We start from the raw sequence: 22056 nt of genomic DNA on the forward strand, positions 1-22056 counted from the left end.
ACAGATTAACTTCAATATTTCATTATTATATAAAAAATTATCAATTAGAGAATTATGATTTATTGACTCTTTAATTTATATATTATTCTGTTTATATTATTGATAATTGTCGTTAAACCGACTGATGAAACAATGAATTACACATTTGATTTAATTTGATTTGATTCCAGTCCATTTCTTGATGTGATTTTAAATGAGATCAGAATGAGAATGAGAGTGTAAAGAAATTAAAATTTTCAGAAATAAAATGTAAAAAAGTCACATTTAAATCTAATATAATTAAAATAAGATTAACAAATTTTGATATTTCATGTGAAATGATTGATTATGAAAAATTAAAATATGATTTAAAATTGATTATGATTTTAACTCAAGTTTGATCTCATTCTGATGATTATATAATACATCAATTTGATGATATAATTGATGAAAATATTATCTCTATTTTGCTCTTTATCTATTTATCATTATCAATTTTATTTATCAACTGCTGTCAATCAATTTATCTATCATTGTCAATTTACTTATTAATAACAATCAATTTATCTATTTATTGCTGTTAATCAATCTATCTATTACTGTCAATCTATTTATCTATCGCTGTCAATCAATTTATTTATCACTGTTAATCTATTTACTGTGGTGAATCTATCTACTGCTGTCAATATTTATTTATTTACCACTGTCAATTTATTTACTGCAGTGAATCTATCTATCACTGTCAATCAATTTATCTATAATAGACGCAACAGAGATATTTATATTAGAAAATAGCAATATAGCAATAGAAGGTTACAGAACACATCAAAATTAATGAAAATAAATATAATATTAAACATTGCTGATAAAGTGTGAATTACTGCACTTCTTTGTCTTCTATATAAAACTCATTGATATTCATAGATTTTAGAAGATCAGTAACTAATTTTGAATAATAAAGATTGTTATTTTTTTATAATTTTTATGTATATTTCATATTACTTATTAATTATTTTTGTAATTTATTTTTTACAATTCTAATCACTTTAAAGCCTCATCTGAGTGATTTGTTGTTACACACACTTTACAATGAGATTTATAATGTTAACTAAAAACATATAAAATGATTTTTACACATACAAAAATTTTTAAAAATCAATCTGAATTCTTCATTATCTTTATAATTTAAAGATTGTTTGAGCTGTTCAAAACTTCTAAACTTTGCAGCTCTTCTTATACAAAAATAATAATTAATATACTGTAATGCACTCGTTTATTATTTCCTTATTATTATATTATCTTTGTTTATATGTTCGTCTATTCTTACCTCTTTCCATTATACTCTCGCTACCACTATTTCTATATGTATATATATATGGATACATGTATTTCGCACATCTTCTTTCTCTTTCTTTTCCTCTTCAGCGATTAGCTACAACTACAACTACAACTTCAATTTCAACTATACTACTACTATAATTATTATTATCTTCCACTACACTATATACTATCTTCTACTATTCATTCTTCACACTGTCATCACCCCTCACATATACTAATATACATCATTCTTGATAATAGAGGGTGGTGTATGCTGTAGAAGAATAATAAATTGAAAGTATCATATTTTTCTCTATTAAATCCATCTACATTTTTGTGACAGTATGATATTCTGCTATGTACACCCACTTTTGCAGCACACTATTTCTGAAGCATTTGTAGCATAGCATTTATGCATTGCTATGATTGTAAATTCTCTAACTGAAATCAGTAAGATGTTATTTTCACATATTCAAGAATCTTTATCACAATAACATCATCTCATGTAATGCACTCATTTATTATTTCTTTATTATCTTTATTTATATTTTCATCTATTTTTGCCTCTTTCCATTAAACTCTCGCTACTGCTATTTCTATATGTATATATATATAGATGTATGTATTTCACACATCTTCTTTCTCTTTCTTTTCCTTCTTAGCAATTAGCTACAGCTACACTATTATTATTATTACTATAATTACTATTACTATTATCTTTCACTACATTATATATTATCTTCTACTATTCACTCTTCATACTGTTATCACTCCTCACAGTTTCTAATCGCTCAATCTTTAAAAGACAGTCCATTGAATAATAATCATGATCTCTACTCATAGCATCCGCTGTACTTGAGCTACCACTGAATCAGAAGCAATAAGCATCAGTGAAGAAAACTGTGAAATGTGCATCTCTATTATTGAAAGTGTGCAACAAGTATCAATCTTCTCTATAAAATCAAACTTTAAATATAATTCAGAAAGAGACACCTCTTCTGAAAATTTGAATGCAATTGAGACTGAGAAGATAGCTGTGACTAGAAGAATTAAAAAGTTATAAACTGAGAAAAAATTATGAAAACTTTAATATCAATGCAATACTTTACTGTAAAAATTGAATGAAATCATTTCAGTCATTTGAAATACACTCAAAGTGCATCTGAACCATGGTAGAGACATAATTAATGTGAATTGTAATCATGAAAATGCTACAAGCATCCTCAGATCACTGAAATCTACATTATAAACATTTAATATCTTAATGAAAAGCAGTGTGACTACTGTCAGTGGGAGATGTAGTCAGATATCACTTTGACAATTAAAACTTTGAAATTTTAACATGAATGATTACTCTTTTTAAAGAGATGTGAAAAAGTTTTAAAGTAAAAGTATGAAAGAATTTGAAAGCTTTATTATAATTATTATCACTTTCTATATCAGTGATCTTGATTATTACAATAAACACAATCATCAGAAGATCATCGAAGCCATCACTCATTTCAATGTCAAGATGCAACAATATTGATATCAACATATATATAATATATGAATTTTATCACCATGGGAAGAATTTGTTAGCTGGATGTAATGTCAAGTCACTGATTCAGATAAACGTTTTCAAGATGCAGATAGACAATACTGAAAAACAAAGCAATAAAAAGATCAGATAGTTCAAAAATTTACTTCACATTTACAATCAATTAAAGAGTATTTATGATATTCTTATAATGAATATCATCAGAAATCACATCTCTATATGAAAGTTCTATCTTTCATTCATTAAAAATTTAATAAATATGCAATCAAACTGAAAGAGTTAAGCTATGATGCCACTCTTCACAAAATTACAATGGCAGAATCAAATCTGTCAGAAAGATGGAAGAAATTTAAAAAGAAGTCAAATTTCAAAAACTCTATTCAAAGCTTTAACTAAAAAAATCTTAAACAGTATTTTATGACTTTTAAATACTAAGAGAGGCTTGTCTTTTCAAGCAATAAGACAATTATATATTGCTTGTATAACCTCTGTTTCAGACTTTGCAGTTCAAATATGGTGGAAAAATTAAAAGAGTTTTATAGAGAGGTTTCAAAAGCTTTAAAATTCAGCTTTAAAAAAAATATTAGGGGTATTTAAAACCTCTTCAATTAAAGCCATGGAGATTGAAGCCTCTCTACCACCACCACAAATGAGATTTAATAAAATCTGTATGAATTAGGCTCTCAGAATTATGAAGTTATATCCCAATTATTCAATTAGAAAAAGAGTCTCAACTTCTTTTCCAAGTGAATCAACTGGAGTAGATTTGAATTAGAAGTCATATTTTGATTGGAATGAAATAAATTCATCTGATAATTCAACATCTGTGCAAAAAAAGAAGATACCATCTCAGTTATTTAGAATTTGCTCCATGATTAAAGACAGTTTCTTGTAAGCAGCGATGTTGGAAATGGCTGCTTATATTTCGGTTGATCCTTAGGACTCTACGAGGATCAAGCAGTAGGAGATAATACGGTGATATATCGGAGAGGATTCGGATCAAGTAGTTAGATATTGAGGGTGTAGAACGTAGGGGTCAAATTATAACAGAATGATCCGCTGGTCCCTAAAAGGTTGGACCAGCTGCTAGCTATATACACACAGTATCGTAAGCAGATCGAACTTGCTATGATGTAGATGGCGTAGTATAATGCAAGTGGCAAGATAATGCCTTGATTTCAAACTTGATATGACGTTGGTGGTGCTATGTTCGGCGATGTCATATCCTGATATGACGTTGGTGGTGTTATGTTCGGCGATGTCATATCTTTAGGGCTATCGCTAATTCCGGCCTAGCACTGGCACCTTAGTGCGGGTTTCTTACATTTCTCTAGTTTAAATGTGGAGAAAGTGGTCTTTGAAAATCTCTCTCCTTGGAAGAAAGATCTTGTCAGTCTTATTGATTTAAATATTTGTCAACTTTCAAAAGAAGTTCAGACTGAACAACATCTAAGTCTTCTAAAACAAATGAGAAACAAAGCAGTTTTTATATACACTGATAGCTCAAAATGTGAGAAAACAGGTAATCTTAGAGCTGGAATAGCATATTCAGAAAATGATAAAAACTATATTCTGGATTCTTGGTAAAATTGGAAAAGAGTCAGAAGTTTTTAAAATGCTGAATTATTTGCAATTTCAAGAGCTTTCAAATTGGTTGAGATGAAGATTGAATAATGGAAAAGATTTGAGCATATTTGGATATTCTCTGATAGTCAAGCTGAGCTTAAAAGACTTCAAAGTAATAAAATCAGCAGTGGACAGTCAATGCTAGAGCTGATTTTAAAAAGTCTTTAAAATATTCAAAGAAAAATCTCATTCAATTGTTCTATTCATCTTCACTGGGTGCCTGCTCACATGGGTATATATGGCAATGAAATGGCTGATAAAGCTGTAAAAAAAGCAACTGAATTGGAAATCTACTTTCAAAGAATTGTAACATGGGCTTATATTAAGAGAAAAATAAGAGAATCATATTTGCAAAAATGGCAAGATATCTGGTTTGTACAAAAAAAGAGTGTACATTGTTCCAGGTTTGAAACTAAGCCAAAATAGAAAGCTTGCTCAATAAAATATAAAAAGAAACTTTTTGCTACAATAATACAGCTAAAACTTGGACATGGTTATTTTAAATCATATTTAACAAAGATTGGAAATGATTTAAATGATTTATGTTCAGATTGTCAGTTATATGAAAACCCAGAGTATCTTCTTTTACTCTGTACAAAGCATACAGAGTTAAGATTGAGATTGAGAGAGAAGTTTGAATTGACACAGTTAAATTTAAAACTTTTGTTCAATACAAAAACTGGAAATGAATCCTTGATTGAATATTTGAAAGAATCAAATATTGCTACAAGATTTCAATTGAATAGTTTGATCTGATAATGAATTCAATTTTTATTTTTCTTTTTTCTTTTGTTTTTATGTGTTTGCTTTAATTTTTATTTTTGTTTTTATTTTTATTTTGTTACTTTTGCTTTGAAATTTATTTCATTTTGATTACTTTTGATTTTGACTTGTTTCAAAGAGTTTGATTTGTGAATGCTTTCTTTTCTTTTAATAGCTGCTGTTTTTTATACTTTTTATTTCATTTGCTTTAAATTGAATGTATTGATCTATTGTCATTCTTTTAACATTCTTTCTTAAATTGAATAGTTTGAATAGTTGTTTGATTCTGGGCTGGAATTCTGCTATTGCATGTATTAAATTGACTTTGTATATTAGCTTATTCATAAGTTGAAAAATCCTGGAGTATTTCAGGTAGATGTCATAGCCACTGACTGCATACATCTATAATAGAAGAATAATAATAATAATCTGTCATAATTGCAAAATGACAGACACTGACATTTAATTGTCTTCTGATCAAGAAAGTTGATTGATGCAGAAACATGTTATGATACTCATGATAAAAAATTTTTGATTATTGTAACAGCATTTAGGAATTAAAGACATTATTTGAAGAGAAATCAGTATTTAATTCAAATCTGATCTGATCATGTCAATCTGCAGTATTTTATGATGACTAAAGAACTGAACAAATGTCAGATCAAATGAATGAAAGCTTTATTTATTTATGATTTTATATTACTACCTCACTCTGAATCAAAAAATTCAACTGATGAGCTCAGTCATTATGCAGACTACAATGAGATTTATAATGATCAAATTATATTATTTACCCTGCAATAGAAGCTAAAACATGGAGTTAAATTAAATTGAAAAACTAATACTTCTTTTCAAAATAATATTTCTTTTGATGTAGTCTGTGCACAGTTTTCTGAGCAAAATGCTTTTTTTAATAAGTGAAAAATGCTTCATATATCAACATTTTATACATTTTGTGTAAACTCTTCTTCTCTGATGTGTGTTGAGCAATATATGCCTCAGATTGCAGTCAATAAAGCTATTTTTGAGAACTCAGCATATACAGAAATATTTGAATTCTTCATTTCATTTTTGAATAAAACACAGAAAATTGATTTTTTTACTGCTGAGTAAAAAAGAAAGATAAAAAAAAGATATGATTGTTGCTAAAAATATACTATGAACAATTTCTGAGGATGATATATTGTGTGCTGATGATCGCGTGTATGTCTATGTATGTATGTATGTATGTATAGGTTTAACGTCCCGGAGAAAACACGGGCAGCGCCCGTGTTTCAGAAGCCTCCCGAAGGGCATGGAGACGTGCTACACTGGAGAGATTTCTATGTACACAGAGAGAGAGAGAAAACAGAATCCAGGTGGCAACTCTTGAGAAGACTCAGCTCATTGCAAAGGATTTTTTCTGAGCTGCGCATCCACTTCTGGCCCGATGTATGGCCATTCATGGTGGGGCTATAGTGTGGTTCCCTGAGGGGACCGCCGCTGCCGTGCCTGGAAGGCTTTATAGTGAGCAGAGAGGGATACCTCTTTCAGTTGATCAGAAAGCTGTCTGTGCTTCTAACATCAGAAGAAAGACAGATAAGATAAATGAAAGAAAGAGAGGGAAGGTGTGTGTTCTGAAATGAAAAGAATAAAAGAGAGAGGTGAAGGAAAGACTGTGTCATCTGCAACACCTTGCAGTCACGCGACCTGGCACAGACCTGGGGGAAAAGAGAGGGGAGAGCACTGAAGAAGGTTGTGGAAGGAAAAGAGCAGAGAATGACAGAGAGAGCAAAGAAAAGAAGGAAGAAGAAGCAGTTGAGCTGATAGAGACAAGGGCAAATGAGAGGAAAACAAAGCAGAGTACGTGTAGATACAATGCCGGCAGTCAAGAACATATCAGCTGAGTCAGACACATAGACTGTACTGATTACACCACAGCTAATTGAAACAGATGAGCTCAGTTGTGCTATCTGTACTGTCTGCATAGACTGTGTTGTCCCTGGCAGTTGCACTAGCTACCGTGGGTGTACTCAGCAGGCCGGCCTCGTGGAACTGCTGCGGGGGTTGTCAGATGGTGTGCAGCCAGCCGGCTGTGTTACCTTGTGCAGTACTGTGTGTAGAACTGCGTGCAGTCCAGCAGTTCTACAAAGTCTGTAGGGGTCAGAGACTCTAGATAGGCAACAGCTGTCACCCAGTTGTGTGGCTGTGCTGCTGACCTTTTGAATCAGTGAAGAAGGTGCCTCTGTGAGTGTCGACAGAGCATCAAATGTTCTGAGCTCTAGTTGTGTCCACAGACACAGATGAGCCTTGCATCTGCATGCTGGAAACGCCTGTGGTACCAGGAGAAGTCCCCATGAGAGGATCGGAGTGCAAGCCAGTGGTGAAGGGCATGCCGTGGCATGGTGAGCTCCGGAGGGGCCTTCACTTGGTATTCCACAGTCGGCCTGCTGAAACTCCAGCCCCGGTACCAGTCAGAGAGCTTGCCACAGGCTCCACTCCACCACTTTCGCCTTGTCTCTTGACTGAGCTGCTTGGCCACTGTGCGGACCCCACTGACTGTGGGTGTGGCCTCGAGTCCATAGACTGGGGCTGCAGTGGATGAGACTGCCTGCTTAGCCAAGCGGTCTGCTTCCTCATTGCCCTCTATCTTCATATGCTCAGGAGCCCATTTCAGGCCGATATTGTGCTGTCTGAGGAGCTCATGACAGCGGTTGTAGGCCCAGTTTGAGGAGGCTGCTGCACTGCCCCGTATGCCCCAGATGACTGAGGTGTTGTCAAGGCAGAGCCAGATCTGAGAGTTGCTGCTGTCTCCTGTGACACAAGGTAGGAGCTTCACAGCGCACTCTAATGCCCGGCAGGCACCAACTGCTTCAGTGTTGAAGACATGTGACATAGGGCTCAGCGCAGCTGAGAAGCTGGCCAGCTGTTTATTTCTCTGTTAGACTATGAAGTCATAGCTCATCTGTCTGCTGTTGTCATGATTCTATTCTGATCCATCTGAGAAAACATATAGATTCATTGAGGGTTGATTTCTCCATCATTTCTTGAATGTCTGAGCAGCACTCTTTTTATCTACACCCTCTGTGGGGTCTGTCCCGCATTCCTCTAAGTAGTGTGGGATGGCAAGTGTGGGCCTATTGACTGCAGGTAGCAGCACCCCCAACCACTGGATCTTGATCTTTGAGCACTGCTGGGTTCCAGCCCCTCTTCCTTGTGTGATCATTGGAGATGCTATCTGTGAAGTCAGTGGGTGCTTCTCATCCACCACCTGAAGCCTTGTCGCGAATCGCATTTTGACCTCCTCCAGAGCTACCATTGCTGATGGGAGCCCAGCATCCTGATATAGGATGGTGATGGGTGTTGTGTGGAAAACTGGGAGGACCCCTCTGGCTGCCATAGTAAGCACCTTCTCAACTGTCCCCACATGCCATTAGATAGAAGCTAACCTCCCCACTCCTGCCTGTATGTCTTGCTGGCTGTGTGCAGCCGCCGTACCAGGCCTCTGTGCCATAGAGCAATGAGGGAACCACACAGATGGTGACCGCCTTCTGCAGAGCATCTGCTGAGAGCCCATCTCTGATCTTTCCCAGACTCTGGATGTGCTGAGCTACAGCCCTTGCCTTCTTTGCCTGAGTGGAGACATGTGGTCTCCAGATGAGCCTTCTGTCAAAGTGTACACCCAGTCAGTGGAGTGCTGACTTCTGTCCAGCTGAGGCAGTAACAGGGTGAACAGTGAGGTTCTCAGACACAACTACTGCTGATGCCTCATTGTGTCACTTTCTTGTAAGATGGATCATCTCAGTTTCTCTGATGCGAAAGCCATCTTGTTTATCTCCCCCCATCTCAGAATACTCTGTATATTCTGGCTGAGAAGAGTGGCATTGTTGTCAAGTGAGTGGGTCGCCTGTCAGTTGTTCAGATCATTCACATAGTCAAAGTGCAATTCTGAGTTTTGCCACAACAGCTCTGTCAGATACAAAAGGAACAGTATTGATGACAAAGAAGATCTCTGTGGTGTGCCACATTGCATCTGATGTGCTGCTGTGGTGATCCCCTCCAGCTGGACCTGAGCTCTGCATTCAGTGAGGAAACTGTCAATGAGCTGTAGCAGCTCGTGTGGCCACTTCTGCTGCACCATCCACTGAAGCAGCTGCCTGCGCAGCACAGCATCAAAGGCACCCTGCACATCCATTGTGACCATGGACACTTCCTTGTTTTGTGTGAAGGCTGCCTCCACCTCATGAGTGAAAGCAGCTATCAGGTCCATTGCAGACCATCTGAGCAGCGCTCCTTCATGCTGTGGACTGACTATGCCGTGAATGAGTGCCGTGTACGCCAGTCGCCTTGCAATGATGCGTTCCAGCCCTTTGGAGATTACTGAAAGCAGGGCAATGAGCCTCCAGGAGCGGACTGAGCTTCTATCCCTTTTACCCATCTTGAGTATCATTGCCACCTCTGCCAGTTTCCAGGCTCGTGGGAAGTGGCAGAGCCGGAGGCAGCAGTTGTATAGCTGCTGTATAAAGAGGGACACATGCTGCCAGCATGCTTTGAGCATCCACATTGTGATTCCATCCATGCCTGGGGAGGTGCTCTGTACCCCAATGATGTTGCACTCCATCTCCTCCATCTCAATCCGGGGGTTCCAGGGCAGGTTCCCCATGCCGCTCCAGTGCTCATCATTCAGTGGGTCATACTCCAGATCATCAGCTGAGTTGTATCACTTCAGAATTGCTTGTTGAAGTGTCTCAGCTTTGACAGCTGTCTCTTCTATGATCTGATCCTCAATCACCAGAGGGGGTGCTCTGAGGTTGGGCTTCAGCTTATGTCATGCCATCATTCAGTACAGGTCTCTACCATCTCTGGCCTCATTGATCACCTGCCTTCAGTATGCACACTTGGCCTTGCGCACTGTGTCCTTGAACTGGTGCTTCGCGGCCTCTGTCTGGTGAGTGGTGAGCTCTCAGTGCGCTCTTCGGCAGTCTGCTGTCCATCAGGAGGCTGTGGTCCACTCTTGTTGAGCTGGCTTAATGACTGCCTGAGCTGCAGCCAGAAGACTCTGAATGAAGTGCTGAGCCAGATCATCAAGCTGTGCCACATTTCCAACCCCCTCTGGGCAAGGCATGTCCATCATGAGACCTCTGACAAGATCTGCAAAGGGCTCCAGCTGAGAGTCTGTGATCTTGATCCGAGCATCACTCAGCTGTGTTTGAGGTGTTGTTGGCAGCATAGTGATCATAGACTGATGATCTGAGCCGCAGTGTAAATCTTGATGCACTGTAGTGGAAGTAAAGACCACATTGGAGAAGATGAGATCAATCACATGATCTGCTGCATGAGTTGAAACCCCTATCTCTCCCACAAAGTCCATCCCATGTTCACTGACCCATTGGACAAGCTCCCCACCTCGGTGCAGATTCACTGCCCCTGGTTCAAAGGCATCATGCTGTACATTGATATCCCCACCTATCAGACAGCGGGCTGGTGGGCTCAGATTGATCAGATAGTCCATGACTGTGTCTGTCTCAGACTGTCTGTACACATTGAGAATGTGGCAGCCATTTACACTGACTCATAGCAGATCCCTGCTTTGCACAGATCAGTGTTGCTGTGCCCTTGTCTTTGAGCTCTTGCATACATATGTCATGACCCGGGGCCTCTCCTCCTCTCGCTGCTCCGGGTTAGTGTCATCCCAGCAGTCTATAGGCGCAAAGCACTCATACACTGAGTGGTTAGAAGTCTTAATGCCAGGGTGTGTGTATGGCTTCTGTATACAGATCACTTCACAGCCCTGCTTGAAAGCAAGCTGCAGAGCTGCTGTGTGACAAACAGCTGCTCTGACTGTATTTGCTCAGAAGATCTGCAGAGGGTGATTTTTCTGCTGATTGTTTCTGCAGCATCAGCCGCGTCGCTGGTGTTGATGTTCTAGCATGAGGAGTCACTTGGTGAGCTGCTGCTGAAGTTCATCTGCAGAATGAGGTTGAAGGCCTTCAGACCTGCCGTCTGCATGCTGAAGTCAGATTGTACTTTAGCTGCTTGACTGTGCTGCCGCACTGCTGTGCAAGCTGAGTGTCGCCTGGTGCGGGCCATCTGCCAGGTGGCATCCTCCTCACTGATGGAACTCTGAGTAGCCGCCCGCTTGCGGGGTGCTAGCCCAGCGGGCTGTGTTGACTGGGCTGACTGAGTGGTTGGTGTAGGTACCACCACTGTGACCATTGGCGCTGGCTGTGCTGGCGGCGGTTGTCGCTCCTGAGCATCCCTGTGGCACCTGTCGCCAAGGCGGCGAACAGCTGCTAGCTCTTTTTGAGTTAGGCGCCTGAGGGTGCCATTCTCGCGCCTGGGTGCGGCAGGGCAGTGCTGATGCCCAGCTGGGTAGGGTTGGCAGCAGTTGGCACATCTTGGCGCTCTCTTGCACTCCGCGCCTGTTGGCCCCTCATGCTGACTTGTGGGCTCACTGCAGTTGGAGCATCTTGCCAGTTGTGCACACTTTGGTGGGTGGCAGAACCCCTGGCATCCTGGGTTATATCTCACTGCCAAAGGCCTTTTCTCAATCAGCCTGGCCCTCTCACTGGCATTGAAGAGTGAGAAGCCCTTTACCGGGGCAAGGAAGGAGACAATCCATGTAATCTTCCCTGTCTTGGGGTTCACTCCATGACGCGAGGGTCGACAGCTCACTGGCTTTACCTTTGCCTGAGTCAGAACCTCTCCCTCAATCATCTTGTCTGTGGGGATTCTTGCTCCTTCCCAGTCCTGGACAAATTCTGGGACCCCTGGGACAGCATAATTGTACCACCGCTCTGGTAGCCGGATCTCCGTGGCGCCAAGGACTTCACAGAGAGTAGCCACTGCCTTCTCGGTGGTCAGAGTGTTGCATATGCCTCTGTCATTTGATGTGATCGCCCAATCTGTCCTGGTGGGCTCCACCTTCGGCACATTGGCCACATCCCCCACCCCCTGAATGTTTGCAATGATTGCCTGCCGCACAGCATATGGCTGTAGCCGGGCGACCCGTTTCTCTGACTGGAGGGTGATGAGGACTCATGGGTCCTCCTGCTATTTTGTACCCCCTGTGGGGCCTCTTGGCTGACTGGTGCTTTTGGGCTGCAGGCTAGCTCCACTAGCCCTGCCTGCTGGGGAAGCCGCAGTCTTGGCAGGGGTAACCTCAGAGAGGGCAGAGTTTTTCCCCCTCTGAGCAACACCTGCTCAGGTAGTCAGCTCCCTCGCCGCTGTCTTTGCTGCATTTGGCTGCGGATGAGTATCCGGGGCAGCACTTCTTCTCAGAATTGATGCTGCACTCAGATCTGCTGTCACATACTTGACAAATCTCTTACAGAAGATTCAGGCAAAGTTCTGACTGACTGACTGCTTCTCCTTCTCAACCCAGCTGTTCAGAGTCTTTGCCAATCTGATGAGAGTCTTCTGCTGTAAATTCTGTTGCTGCTGAGCCTCCTCAAACTGCTTCTGCAGCCGAGAGGTGGCTGTGGAGATGCTGTCGCTGGCTCCTTTGAGGACTGAGGGAGGCATTGTGACAGTCTTCCTCTGCCTCTTGCCAGCCTTTTCAGTGACAAAATTAGCCGGTGACTCCGGCTCCAGTGGCCTGGTGTAGGCCGTGTCGATGTCCTTGGGCGGACGGGAGGATGTTGAGAGCTCCATGACCACTCAACCTGTGCAGTACACACACGTAGAGAAATCGCAGAGGGCGTGTGATGATATTGAATGGGCTGGGGGGTTAAAATTATACGAAAACAGTTGGAAAAGTGGAAAATTCAAATGTACCCCTACGTTCGTGGGTAGTTGTAAGGATGTTGATTACTCTTGAGAGGAGACACTAGGAGCCTTAACTCATAGATTAGAATAAAAGTAGAATATGAATGATTAGATGACTTGCTGTCACTTTCAAAAGTCTGAGTTATTCTGAAAATGGTGTTGTGAACAGTAGAATGTGGCTGTATACCTGCCACTCTTCACACTGTGCTTATTCAATCGCCCGCGGATAACTTCTGAAGTGTAGCGATGGTGATGGATTTATCACGTCGTCCTTTGAAATGGGCTTTGCCCCCCGTCGCAAGGAAATATGCAAACCAGGCTTTGAATCCTCCATGGTCCAGGAAGACTCATGCTGTGACCGTTGCTTCAGAAGTGCAGGTTTCCAGTAGTCTTTTCTTCAGCCCTTGAAGAGTTCTTTGACACTTCCACTCCTCCTTGAGTTGTTGCTTAAATATCCTGATTGAATTTTTGACTATCTCTTGATTTGAAGTAGAAGTCTTGATGGAATCTGTTGCAATTTCTTCATCAGAAATCTGCTCTATGGCATCTTGCGCCAAAGTGTCGGTGGCTGCGTCAGTAAGAAACAGGTTGGGAGACCACGTCGTCATTTTTTTGGGGGTTCGAGGTAAGTTAGGTTCAAAATATGGAAAGTTACTTTGTTATCTTGCTTGAGGAGTATTTATCTGAGTGGACTCGTCGGTGTCTTTGTCTTGCATGAAGTAAACTAATACTTAACAAGTGGCAAATTTAAGAATTTATCTCGCCTCGCCACCGCACTTGCAGGGATTCAGCTGCTTGGTGATAAGTTCAAGTCGAGGTGTGAAGCAACATCAAATGATTCAAGACACGGAACGATGCAAGTTTTCCGCATTTGAGTCTGGCGCCCCTGGCTGCACTTTGCATATTGGGCTTTGCTGTGTGGCACCTGCGCATCTTCCTGAGGCATCCCGCATACCAACAGCAATATGACGGGTTGGTTTACCTGTATTAATCCTAAATTGGAATAGGCTGACCTTCCTCAAAATAAAATTTCAATCGCGATCGAATAAGAGTTCCTTGCTCAGCGGCTCTATCCGTTCCCACATTTGAGTTTTGCATCAAAGCCAAGCCGGATCAACCGTTTGACCATAATCCTCCCTTTGATTTCTGTTCTCAGCGAGCTACCCTCTACCCGACCCGGTCGATCGTTTTTGCTCGTATGTCGGTTGGAGGTCATGAATCTACAGGGCCAAGTGACGCCATGCAACCAAGCAGTAACGAATTGCTGTGTCCGTGCACCAGTTTGGGATGGCAACGTAATACCCAAATCCAAATTCACACTTGCAAGTGCCTCGGCGCATCATCCTAGAGGATCCGCAGCATACTCTGGATAAGATCACTCAGACAATTAATCATACAGGTCTCGACCTTACGAACTGTAAGTCTCTTAAATTGTCTGTGTACGGATCCAGGATATATTCCCGCTCTCCCCGACCGGCAGTTTTCCTTGGATGGACCCGCCTGTGGCGACGCATCTTGACAATATCCCTGCGATACGCCGAGCGACCTCAAGTTCGCTATCCATCCCTGTAAAAGATGAATACGGGACCTTCATGAGTCACCCATTTAACAAGTAACATAGCAGAACATACCACCCTTGCGACATAAGTGTACTTTATGCCCTTTTCCATGAATCTGTGGGAGATGTTGAAGAGGGTGTTGTGGTCTCTTGGCATTTTTAGTGCAAACAAAATGGGCCAAGCAATTATGTATTTAGTCCGGAGTTAGCTGACATGTGGAATAATTAACCACTGAAGGATGACTCCGCGCCATCCCAACCAAAGCAAATGATGGTGACCCAGGAAGTATCTCAGAAGTGGATCTTACATGCCTAGCCAGCCAGCGACCATCTGCATATCTTGCAACAAATCGCCATCGAATATCTAGATATGGTTAAAAGCGACCGCTCCTCTGCTAGCTAATACACATGCGACTCGAACGATGTCTTTGATAGGGGTCAGTCAACAGTCGCGGTCGAGAGGAAGCAGGAATCGAATCGACTGTTATTCCCCAGCCTACGACACAAACGTCTCAGATAGTCACTTTCCTTGGTCAATTTCGTCGATGACATGTTAGGAACAAGATATGGGTAGAAGTATAGAACTGTTGGATGCTGGTTGGAAATACTTGGGAACAGTTATGACTTTTGCATATTTGTTTGGCATGTCTCATTCCGGACTAGCTTGGCCAACCAGTGTTTCGTAGGCTTGCTCTGCTGTTGATCAGCGAGAGTGGGATGGATTTACGTGATCGTTCTGATAGATCCCGTACTCTAAATGCCGAAGTGTGAGAGGAGACAAGGATAATGGCATATTTGAGTGGGCAGTTGACCACTTCAGGCAGCAGTGCTAATTTTAGTTCGCGCTCCCATCCGCCCTGAGGTGCTAAAAATATATTATCACGTGATCGTCTTAGTGGTTGGCACCAATTCTGGACTCGGGCCGCTACCACCAACCTTTTCGCTGATTGGCTTCCAGCAACCAACGGCTGGCCCTCAGCAGCAATCATTTCTGGATGAGCGCCTGAAATGCATTCTGGGATCCTGTGCAGAAGGTTAATTATAAGAACCTCTGCCCCTTCTGACCTCAATACATACTGGCATGATAAAGGAGCTAAAATTTTATGATTATGACCATATGCCTAGTTCAGTGACCCCCAACCTGTCTCGTAAGCATCAGTATCCTGAGCCCCATCCATCCGACAGGTCGCGATTTCAGAAAAGGCAGAAGCTCAACGCGTCGGCATCAGCATATTGGGATAACCTGTCAAAGATTTGGTTAACCAAAGATGCATTAGAGGAACTGGATCGAAGAAACAGCTGTCTGAAACCACCCCAGAACCATCATAGACCTATCACTCGACGATTTCACACTGAGTTGAAGAAGTGCTGTAATCCTTTTCAGTTTGCTCCGGCCTTTATCCGTGATTGTGCACCTGCTTGTTCAAAGCAGATAAGGAGAGTTTCCAGATTGGGAGGACCTGATCTAACTGACCTTAGAAATGTATGTAACTACAAATCCATGCAAATACATCTTTGCTGATAATATTGCCCAGTATCCTAAACCAGAAACCTTCCTCGAAAAAGCAATGAGCTCAAGGTCCCAGAGTAGAAAGCGACGCGCAGGTTCTCCTCCATCAACAAGTGCAGATACAAAGGGTACCACAAAGTCCACAAGCACCACACCCTATAATCGTAACTTTCAACAGAATCTAATTGATCATGGCGTTTACCCTGACGGATATGAATATCCCGATGGTCGAATACCAGCAATCCCAAAGAACTGGGAGGAGATCAATGAAACATTAACTCGACCCCGACCCTCTCTTTCCCCATCGAAGTTCTCCGATGAACATTTCCGAAAATTCAAACGAGCAGATACCCACGCCTTTAAAGAACAACCGGTCACAACATCAGTGATTCCTATCATCGAAGGTGATGTTGATGATCCCAAATGTGCCGGAGGGGGATACCCGCTTGGAAATCTCGCCCCCTTAACTGATGGTGCACTGGCTCAGGCCAAGCCAGATCACTTCTACGGTGCGCGTCCTGAACAGCTTGATCGCCAGATACGCAATGAACTGAGCGATTATATCATCCCATCAACACAGGATGACCTTCCGATGGTACCGAATTTCTTTTTGGAAGAAAAAGGGCCCGATGGATCCTTGGCTGTGGCTACACGGCAAGCCTGTTATGACGGCGCACTAGGAGCTCGAGGCATGCACGCTCTCCAGTCATACCAACAAGACAGATCAACTTATGACAACAGTGCTTACACCCTTGCATCGACTTATCATGGCGGTCAACTCAAGCTATACACAACTCATCTCACCGAGCCGGAAGGCCCAGGCTGTCGCCCTGAGTATATTATGACCCAGCTCAAGGGCTGGTCGATGACCAGTGACCCGGTAACCTTTCGGCAGGGAGCATCCGCATACCGAAATGCTCGGGACTGGGCAAAGGAAAAGAGGGATGAATTTATTAGAGCAGCAAATGAAATGCACTCAAAGGCTCAATCTCAGCTTCTTCATTCAACCTCTCAGTGTCAGACGGCTTCCGAGGCAGCTCTTACCTTGGACGACTCTGATCTATCGACATTGTCTGACCAACAGAGTATCAAGACACCCAATGGAGCTTCGCAAATACAACCGAAGAAGGGGGAGGAGAGTCTCAGATTCTTAGTAGACAGACCAAGAAGCTGAGAGTTGGCTCTGTTGTTCAAGGTGATACAGCAGGTAATAAGTCTACTAGATGTCCGAATTGATGATAAACAAGGCTCATCATGCACACAGGGAATCCATAACCTGCACCAGGGCAGCTTCCCTTTTGGGGTTGATCAAAGTCACAAGAATAGCGTAATAATGATCGGAGTTTCTTCGCATAACTCTCGAAACTTCCCACCGGGGCGTGGGCCTTTTTAAATCCACATAAATACAATATGTTCTATATTCGTACAGCTTTTTCCCTTCTAGTTCGCCTAAAGCTAGCTCATAACAACCATACCCAGACTAAACTCAGAAAATTTCCTAGAGTATACTATATAGTACTGTAAAAATTATCATATCTTTTGAATGATAAGAATGACCGCATTTAAGAGTAAAATGGCCCCTATACTATTGAGGTATGTAGGGTGACCAGGCTGCGCTTTCGATCGCGGGGCCAAAAAGCGGCAATCTTGCGGTCACTGACCCTGGTTGGAAATATCCAAGGAGGCCCTGCGCCAAGAGAGCGAATCTCCCAGGCAGCGGAAACGGTCATGGGGTCGGTCCAGCGGGCAATGCCATCATCGGTTCGGACAAAATGTTCGAAAATGATTCTTACCTGTCAACCTTTGTCCCTTAGACGCCCAACAGTTGCCACTGTTTTGTCACGCAAACCCAAAAAGCCCAAGCGTAAGGCCAAAATGTTTGATTCCTGTTCCTTGGATTGGCCACTTTTCATGGCGCATCGTGGCCCTTTTTGTATTGATGGCGGTGCCAATATGCACTGTGGCCTTTACAATTTTACAATAAGGAATGGGATATCTACATGGCAAGTGAAGATTCCTCATATCATTTGTACGGAAGGGCAACAATGGAATATCATTAAACATTTATCCAAGGTAAAGATGAGACGAGAAAAGGTTGAATCAATACAAGAACAGGCTGTAGCTAAAATGTAAACCGTGCCTTCATGGAGTGATTCCTCAAGGGTTGTCTCCCACACTGCTTACAGGATCTGTGATTCTGTAACTTCCCCGGTTTAGTGTGGAATGCATTGACCAACTCCTCACATCCAGGGATCAGATTGTGTTCAGGCTGTCAAGAAGGGTTGTAGCCTCTCCATTTCATCAAGTACCATTGCATCCCTTGGTCATCATCCCCTGCCAAGATCTCATCAATCAACCACTCCTCTGTTATCACTCCGCCATTTTCAATCAACATTGATAATGATGGGGTTTGATCTTCAGAGCTGGACTCATCATCACTTCTGACACTGAATGCCAAGCTGCATGTACTTGGTATGTTTTGAGAAATTGAGATTCTATCATCATCGCTCGGATTCTGAATACTATCATCAATGCTGATGAATGTGTCTAACATTCATAAAAACCCACATGAGAATGAAGGAGTGAATGACAGAAACTAAGGAAATTGAAGAATAATATATTTTTATTGTTTTCAGTATTTAAAGCTTGAAATTCAAATCTCACATCATCTCTTTTGCAATTCTGCTTTGACATATTTTTACTTGAGTTGATATTCATTACATCATTGTATCGGAACTGGATAATGTTTGAATATTGACCCAAATATTGAATATCAATGAAATAAATTGAATTGCTTATTATTTGTTATTACTCCGATAATTATATGATAAGTAGGCAGTATTTATAAGGAAGGATATGCTTGATTATACAAGCGGGGCAGTGCTCTAATGCGCAGCGAGGCAATTTCAAAGAAGGTGAAGCAAAATAGGCAACAAGGCAGATTACAGCATGATGTCATCTCTGATCCTTGATATATAAGATATCAGCTCCGACAGTCTTCAACCACTGTCACAAGCTCCTCAGACAGCACAATGTAGGCTTAAAATGATTTTCAGAGCATATGAAGATAGAGAGCAATGAGGAAGTAAACTGTCTGATTAAATGTGCAGTTTCATCAACAGCAGCCCCAGCTTACAGATCTGAGACTACATCCACAGCCAGCAAAATTCACACAATGATCAAACAGCTTAGTCAGAAAACAAAACATAAAGAATGAAGTGAAGTTTATAACAAACTCTTTAACTGATATTAAAGTTGAAGACTCAGCAGATCATCTGTGAAATATCAAATAAAAGTTTCATCAAAGTTCATCATATCATAGCATGTTTTTCATTGTTAACTCACACTCTGCTTTTTATATAGAAACTTTTCTTGATATCACAAACATTTTCAGCATATGAATATGAGAATCATCTATATCTGCAGACTTAAGAAAAGTTCAGAGCATCTGATGTTATATCAACATTTATAAAGACACCTTTCTCACTGATTCAAGAGATCAGCAACAAAATCACACAATCAAATGACAGCTGTTGTCTATCTAAGATCTCTAACTTTCACAGACTTTGTAGAACTGCTGGAATGGATGCAGTTCTACACACAATACTGCATAAAATAATGCAGCTACAGACGACTGGTGTGAGTAACAGAGATGACGCAATTAACACATTTGATGCAATTTATCTAGCCAGTATAATTGATTCAATCAGCACAATTGGTATAGTCAGTTAAATCAATATAATCAGTTCAATTGACTGTTAATTTTTTGTATAAATATGCTCTGCTCTGATTTTCTTCTTCTACTTTCATTTCTATCAGTTTCAACACTTCTTCCCTCTCTTTTCTTTTCTTATCATACCTCTTCTACACCTTGCTGCTATCTTTTCATTTATTTTCATTAATACCTCTGCTTTTCTCTTTTCATTTATCTTAGTCAGCATTTCTCTCTCTCTCTTTTTTGACAGTACATCACTCTGAATCTATGTCAAGTTACAGAACTGTACAGTATCACAGACAGCATTGTTTTTCCATCATTTTCTTCTTTATTTTATTTAAACTTTTTTTATTATTATTATTATTCTTTCATTATAAATGTATACAGTCAGTGACTATGACATCTATCTGAAATACTTCAGATTTTTTCAACTTAAGAATAAGCTAATATACAAAGTCAATTTAATATATGCAATAGTAGAATTCCAGCCCAGAATCAAACAACTATTCAAACTATTTAATTTAAGAAAGAATGTCAAAAAATGACAATAGATCAATACATTCAATTTAAAACAAATGAAATAAAAAGTATAAAAAACATCAGTTATTAAAAGAAAAAAAAATATTTACAAATCAAACTTTTCAAAACAAATCAAAATCAAAAATAATCAAAATGAAACAAATTTCAGAGTAAAAGTAACAAAATAATAATAAAAATAAAAATTAAAGCAAATATATATAAAAAAAAAAAAAAAAAAAAAAAACAAAAATTGAGTTCATTATCAGACCAAGCTATTCAATTAAAATCTTGTAGCAATATTTGATTCTTTTAAATATTCAATCAAGAATTCATTTCCAGTTTTTGTATTGAATAAAAGTTTTAAATTTAACTGTCTCAAATTCAAACTTCTCTCTCAATCTCAATTTTAACTCTGTATGCTTTGTACAAAGTAAAAGAAGATGCTCTGGATTTTTATATAACTAATAATCTGAATATAAATCACTTAAATCATTTCTAATCTTTATTAAATATGATTTAAAATAACCAAGGGTTAAATAGGAGATGGAGAACAGCAGATACAACAATGATAGAAATATCTATAAGAAAAAACTTGCAGATGTTAACAAGACCATGCAAGAAATCTTTAAAACAGTGGCATTTGATGAGTTAAAAATAGCAATTAATAGAAATAATCACATTGAAATGAAGAATCTTCTAAATGCTCTTAAGAAGAGGTTATCCTTTAAAACAGCAGACTATCAGTATGAGATACAGAAGAAGTATCAGAATTTATAAAAAATGTTTAAACAAAATTTCAATTAATGATTGAATACTAAAATTCTGATTGAAACAGAAATCAAACACTCTGATATAGATGGCAACTTCAATATATAGAAGGACTTTTTTCTTATTAACATGTCTATCAATAATTTATACACTGCTATTTGAAAAAGTGAAGTTGAGATAGAAGGTCAGAAGAATTTCTTTTTCATAGATGTGATTAATGATTTCTGTTTTGAATATTGCCAGAAAGAATACAGCAAGTCAGAACTGCTTCTATTCAATCTTGCTATTTTTAATAACAGACAAAAAAAACAATCAAGATTCAAAATTTACATTTATGATTCTAAACATTTCTGAGTCAAATATTATTATTTCAATCCAAGTCAAAAATCAGAAAAATAGAAGAAGAATGAGCAATGATATAAGAGAGTGAATGAAAGATTCAAAAATGAAAATATCAAAAAGAAAATAGATACAGCATTAATTAAAATAGCTGCTTCTAATATTGAGATGATAAAACTGATGTTAAAAGAAATAGTTCTTTTAAAAAAATATGGAGAATCTATCAATCATTCTATCAATTATTCTATCAATCATTTTACTAATTAATCTTCAATCACTTTCAATATCGTACCTGTCGATCGATCTACAAAATATCTAAACATGAATGTTGAGAGTTTTCCTTTCAATTATCACCTCTATCTTTGAAATCTCTAAATATTCACTACTGATGCTGAGTGATATATCTATAATAATCAATCTAGATTTTTAATATACAAATCATCAGAAAAGCAAGTTTACACTGAAGATTTGACAATAAGAGTTATGAAATATGAAACTATTTGAATCTACATGATCAATGCTACAGACAAACAGTTTAGAATAATTTTAAGAAATGCTATATACATTACATTTTCTCATATTAACTTCATTACCTGGAAACTCTGTTATCATATAGATGGAATCTATCTCAATGACAAATCATTCAGATTATGAAGGATTAATGATGATTTGAT

The 22056-nt window shown here is 39.7% G+C and overlaps 5 protein-coding genes across 5 annotated transcripts; 1 reads left to right on the forward strand and 4 right to left on the reverse strand.

Annotated features, from left to right (window-relative positions):
* Nucleotides 1-7487: 7487 nt before the first annotated feature.
* Nucleotides 7488-8606, reverse strand: HCAG_06985 (predicted protein; the record flags this gene model as incomplete). The annotated part of the gene is made up of 2 exons (XM_001539330.1): nucleotides 7488-8132; nucleotides 8286-8606. The coding sequence occupies 2 exons, from the start codon at nucleotides 8604-8606 to the stop codon at nucleotides 7488-7490; spliced, it is 966 nt and encodes a 321-aa protein (XP_001539380.1).
* A 510-nt stretch (nucleotides 8607-9116) lies between these two features.
* Nucleotides 9117-9869, reverse strand: HCAG_06986 (conserved hypothetical protein; the record flags this gene model as incomplete). Its single annotated transcript, XM_001539331.1, has 1 exon — nucleotides 9117-9869. One exon carries the CDS (start codon nucleotides 9867-9869, stop codon nucleotides 9117-9119), a length of 753 nt encoding a protein of 250 aa, XP_001539381.1.
* A 330-nt stretch (nucleotides 9870-10199) lies between these two features.
* Nucleotides 10200-10718, reverse strand: HCAG_06987 (predicted protein; the record flags this gene model as incomplete). The annotated part of the gene is made up of 1 exon (XM_001539332.1): nucleotides 10200-10718. The coding sequence occupies one exon, from the start codon at nucleotides 10716-10718 to the stop codon at nucleotides 10200-10202; it is 519 nt and encodes a 172-aa protein (XP_001539382.1).
* A 413-nt stretch (nucleotides 10719-11131) lies between these two features.
* Nucleotides 11132-12859, reverse strand: HCAG_06988 (predicted protein; the record flags this gene model as incomplete). The annotated part of the gene is made up of 3 exons (XM_001539333.1): nucleotides 11132-12222; nucleotides 12295-12394; nucleotides 12566-12859. 3 exons carry the CDS (start codon nucleotides 12857-12859, stop codon nucleotides 11132-11134), a joined length of 1485 nt encoding a protein of 494 aa, XP_001539383.1.
* A 2238-nt stretch (nucleotides 12860-15097) lies between these two features.
* Nucleotides 15098-17215, forward strand: HCAG_06989 (predicted protein; the record flags this gene model as incomplete). Its single annotated transcript, XM_001539334.1, has 4 exons — nucleotides 15098-15107; nucleotides 15428-15565; nucleotides 15662-16014; nucleotides 16067-17215. The coding sequence occupies 4 exons, from the start codon at nucleotides 15098-15100 to the stop codon at nucleotides 17213-17215; spliced, it is 1650 nt and encodes a 549-aa protein (XP_001539384.1).
* Between the last annotated feature and the right edge of the window lie 4841 nt (nucleotides 17216-22056).

The sequence above is a fragment of the Histoplasma capsulatum genome, genomic scaffold, assembly GCF_000149585.1.
Source record: "Histoplasma capsulatum NAm1 scaffold_6 genomic scaffold, whole genome shotgun sequence".
NCBI classification, from domain to species: domain Eukaryota; kingdom Fungi; phylum Ascomycota; class Eurotiomycetes; order Onygenales; family Ajellomycetaceae; genus Histoplasma; species Histoplasma mississippiense.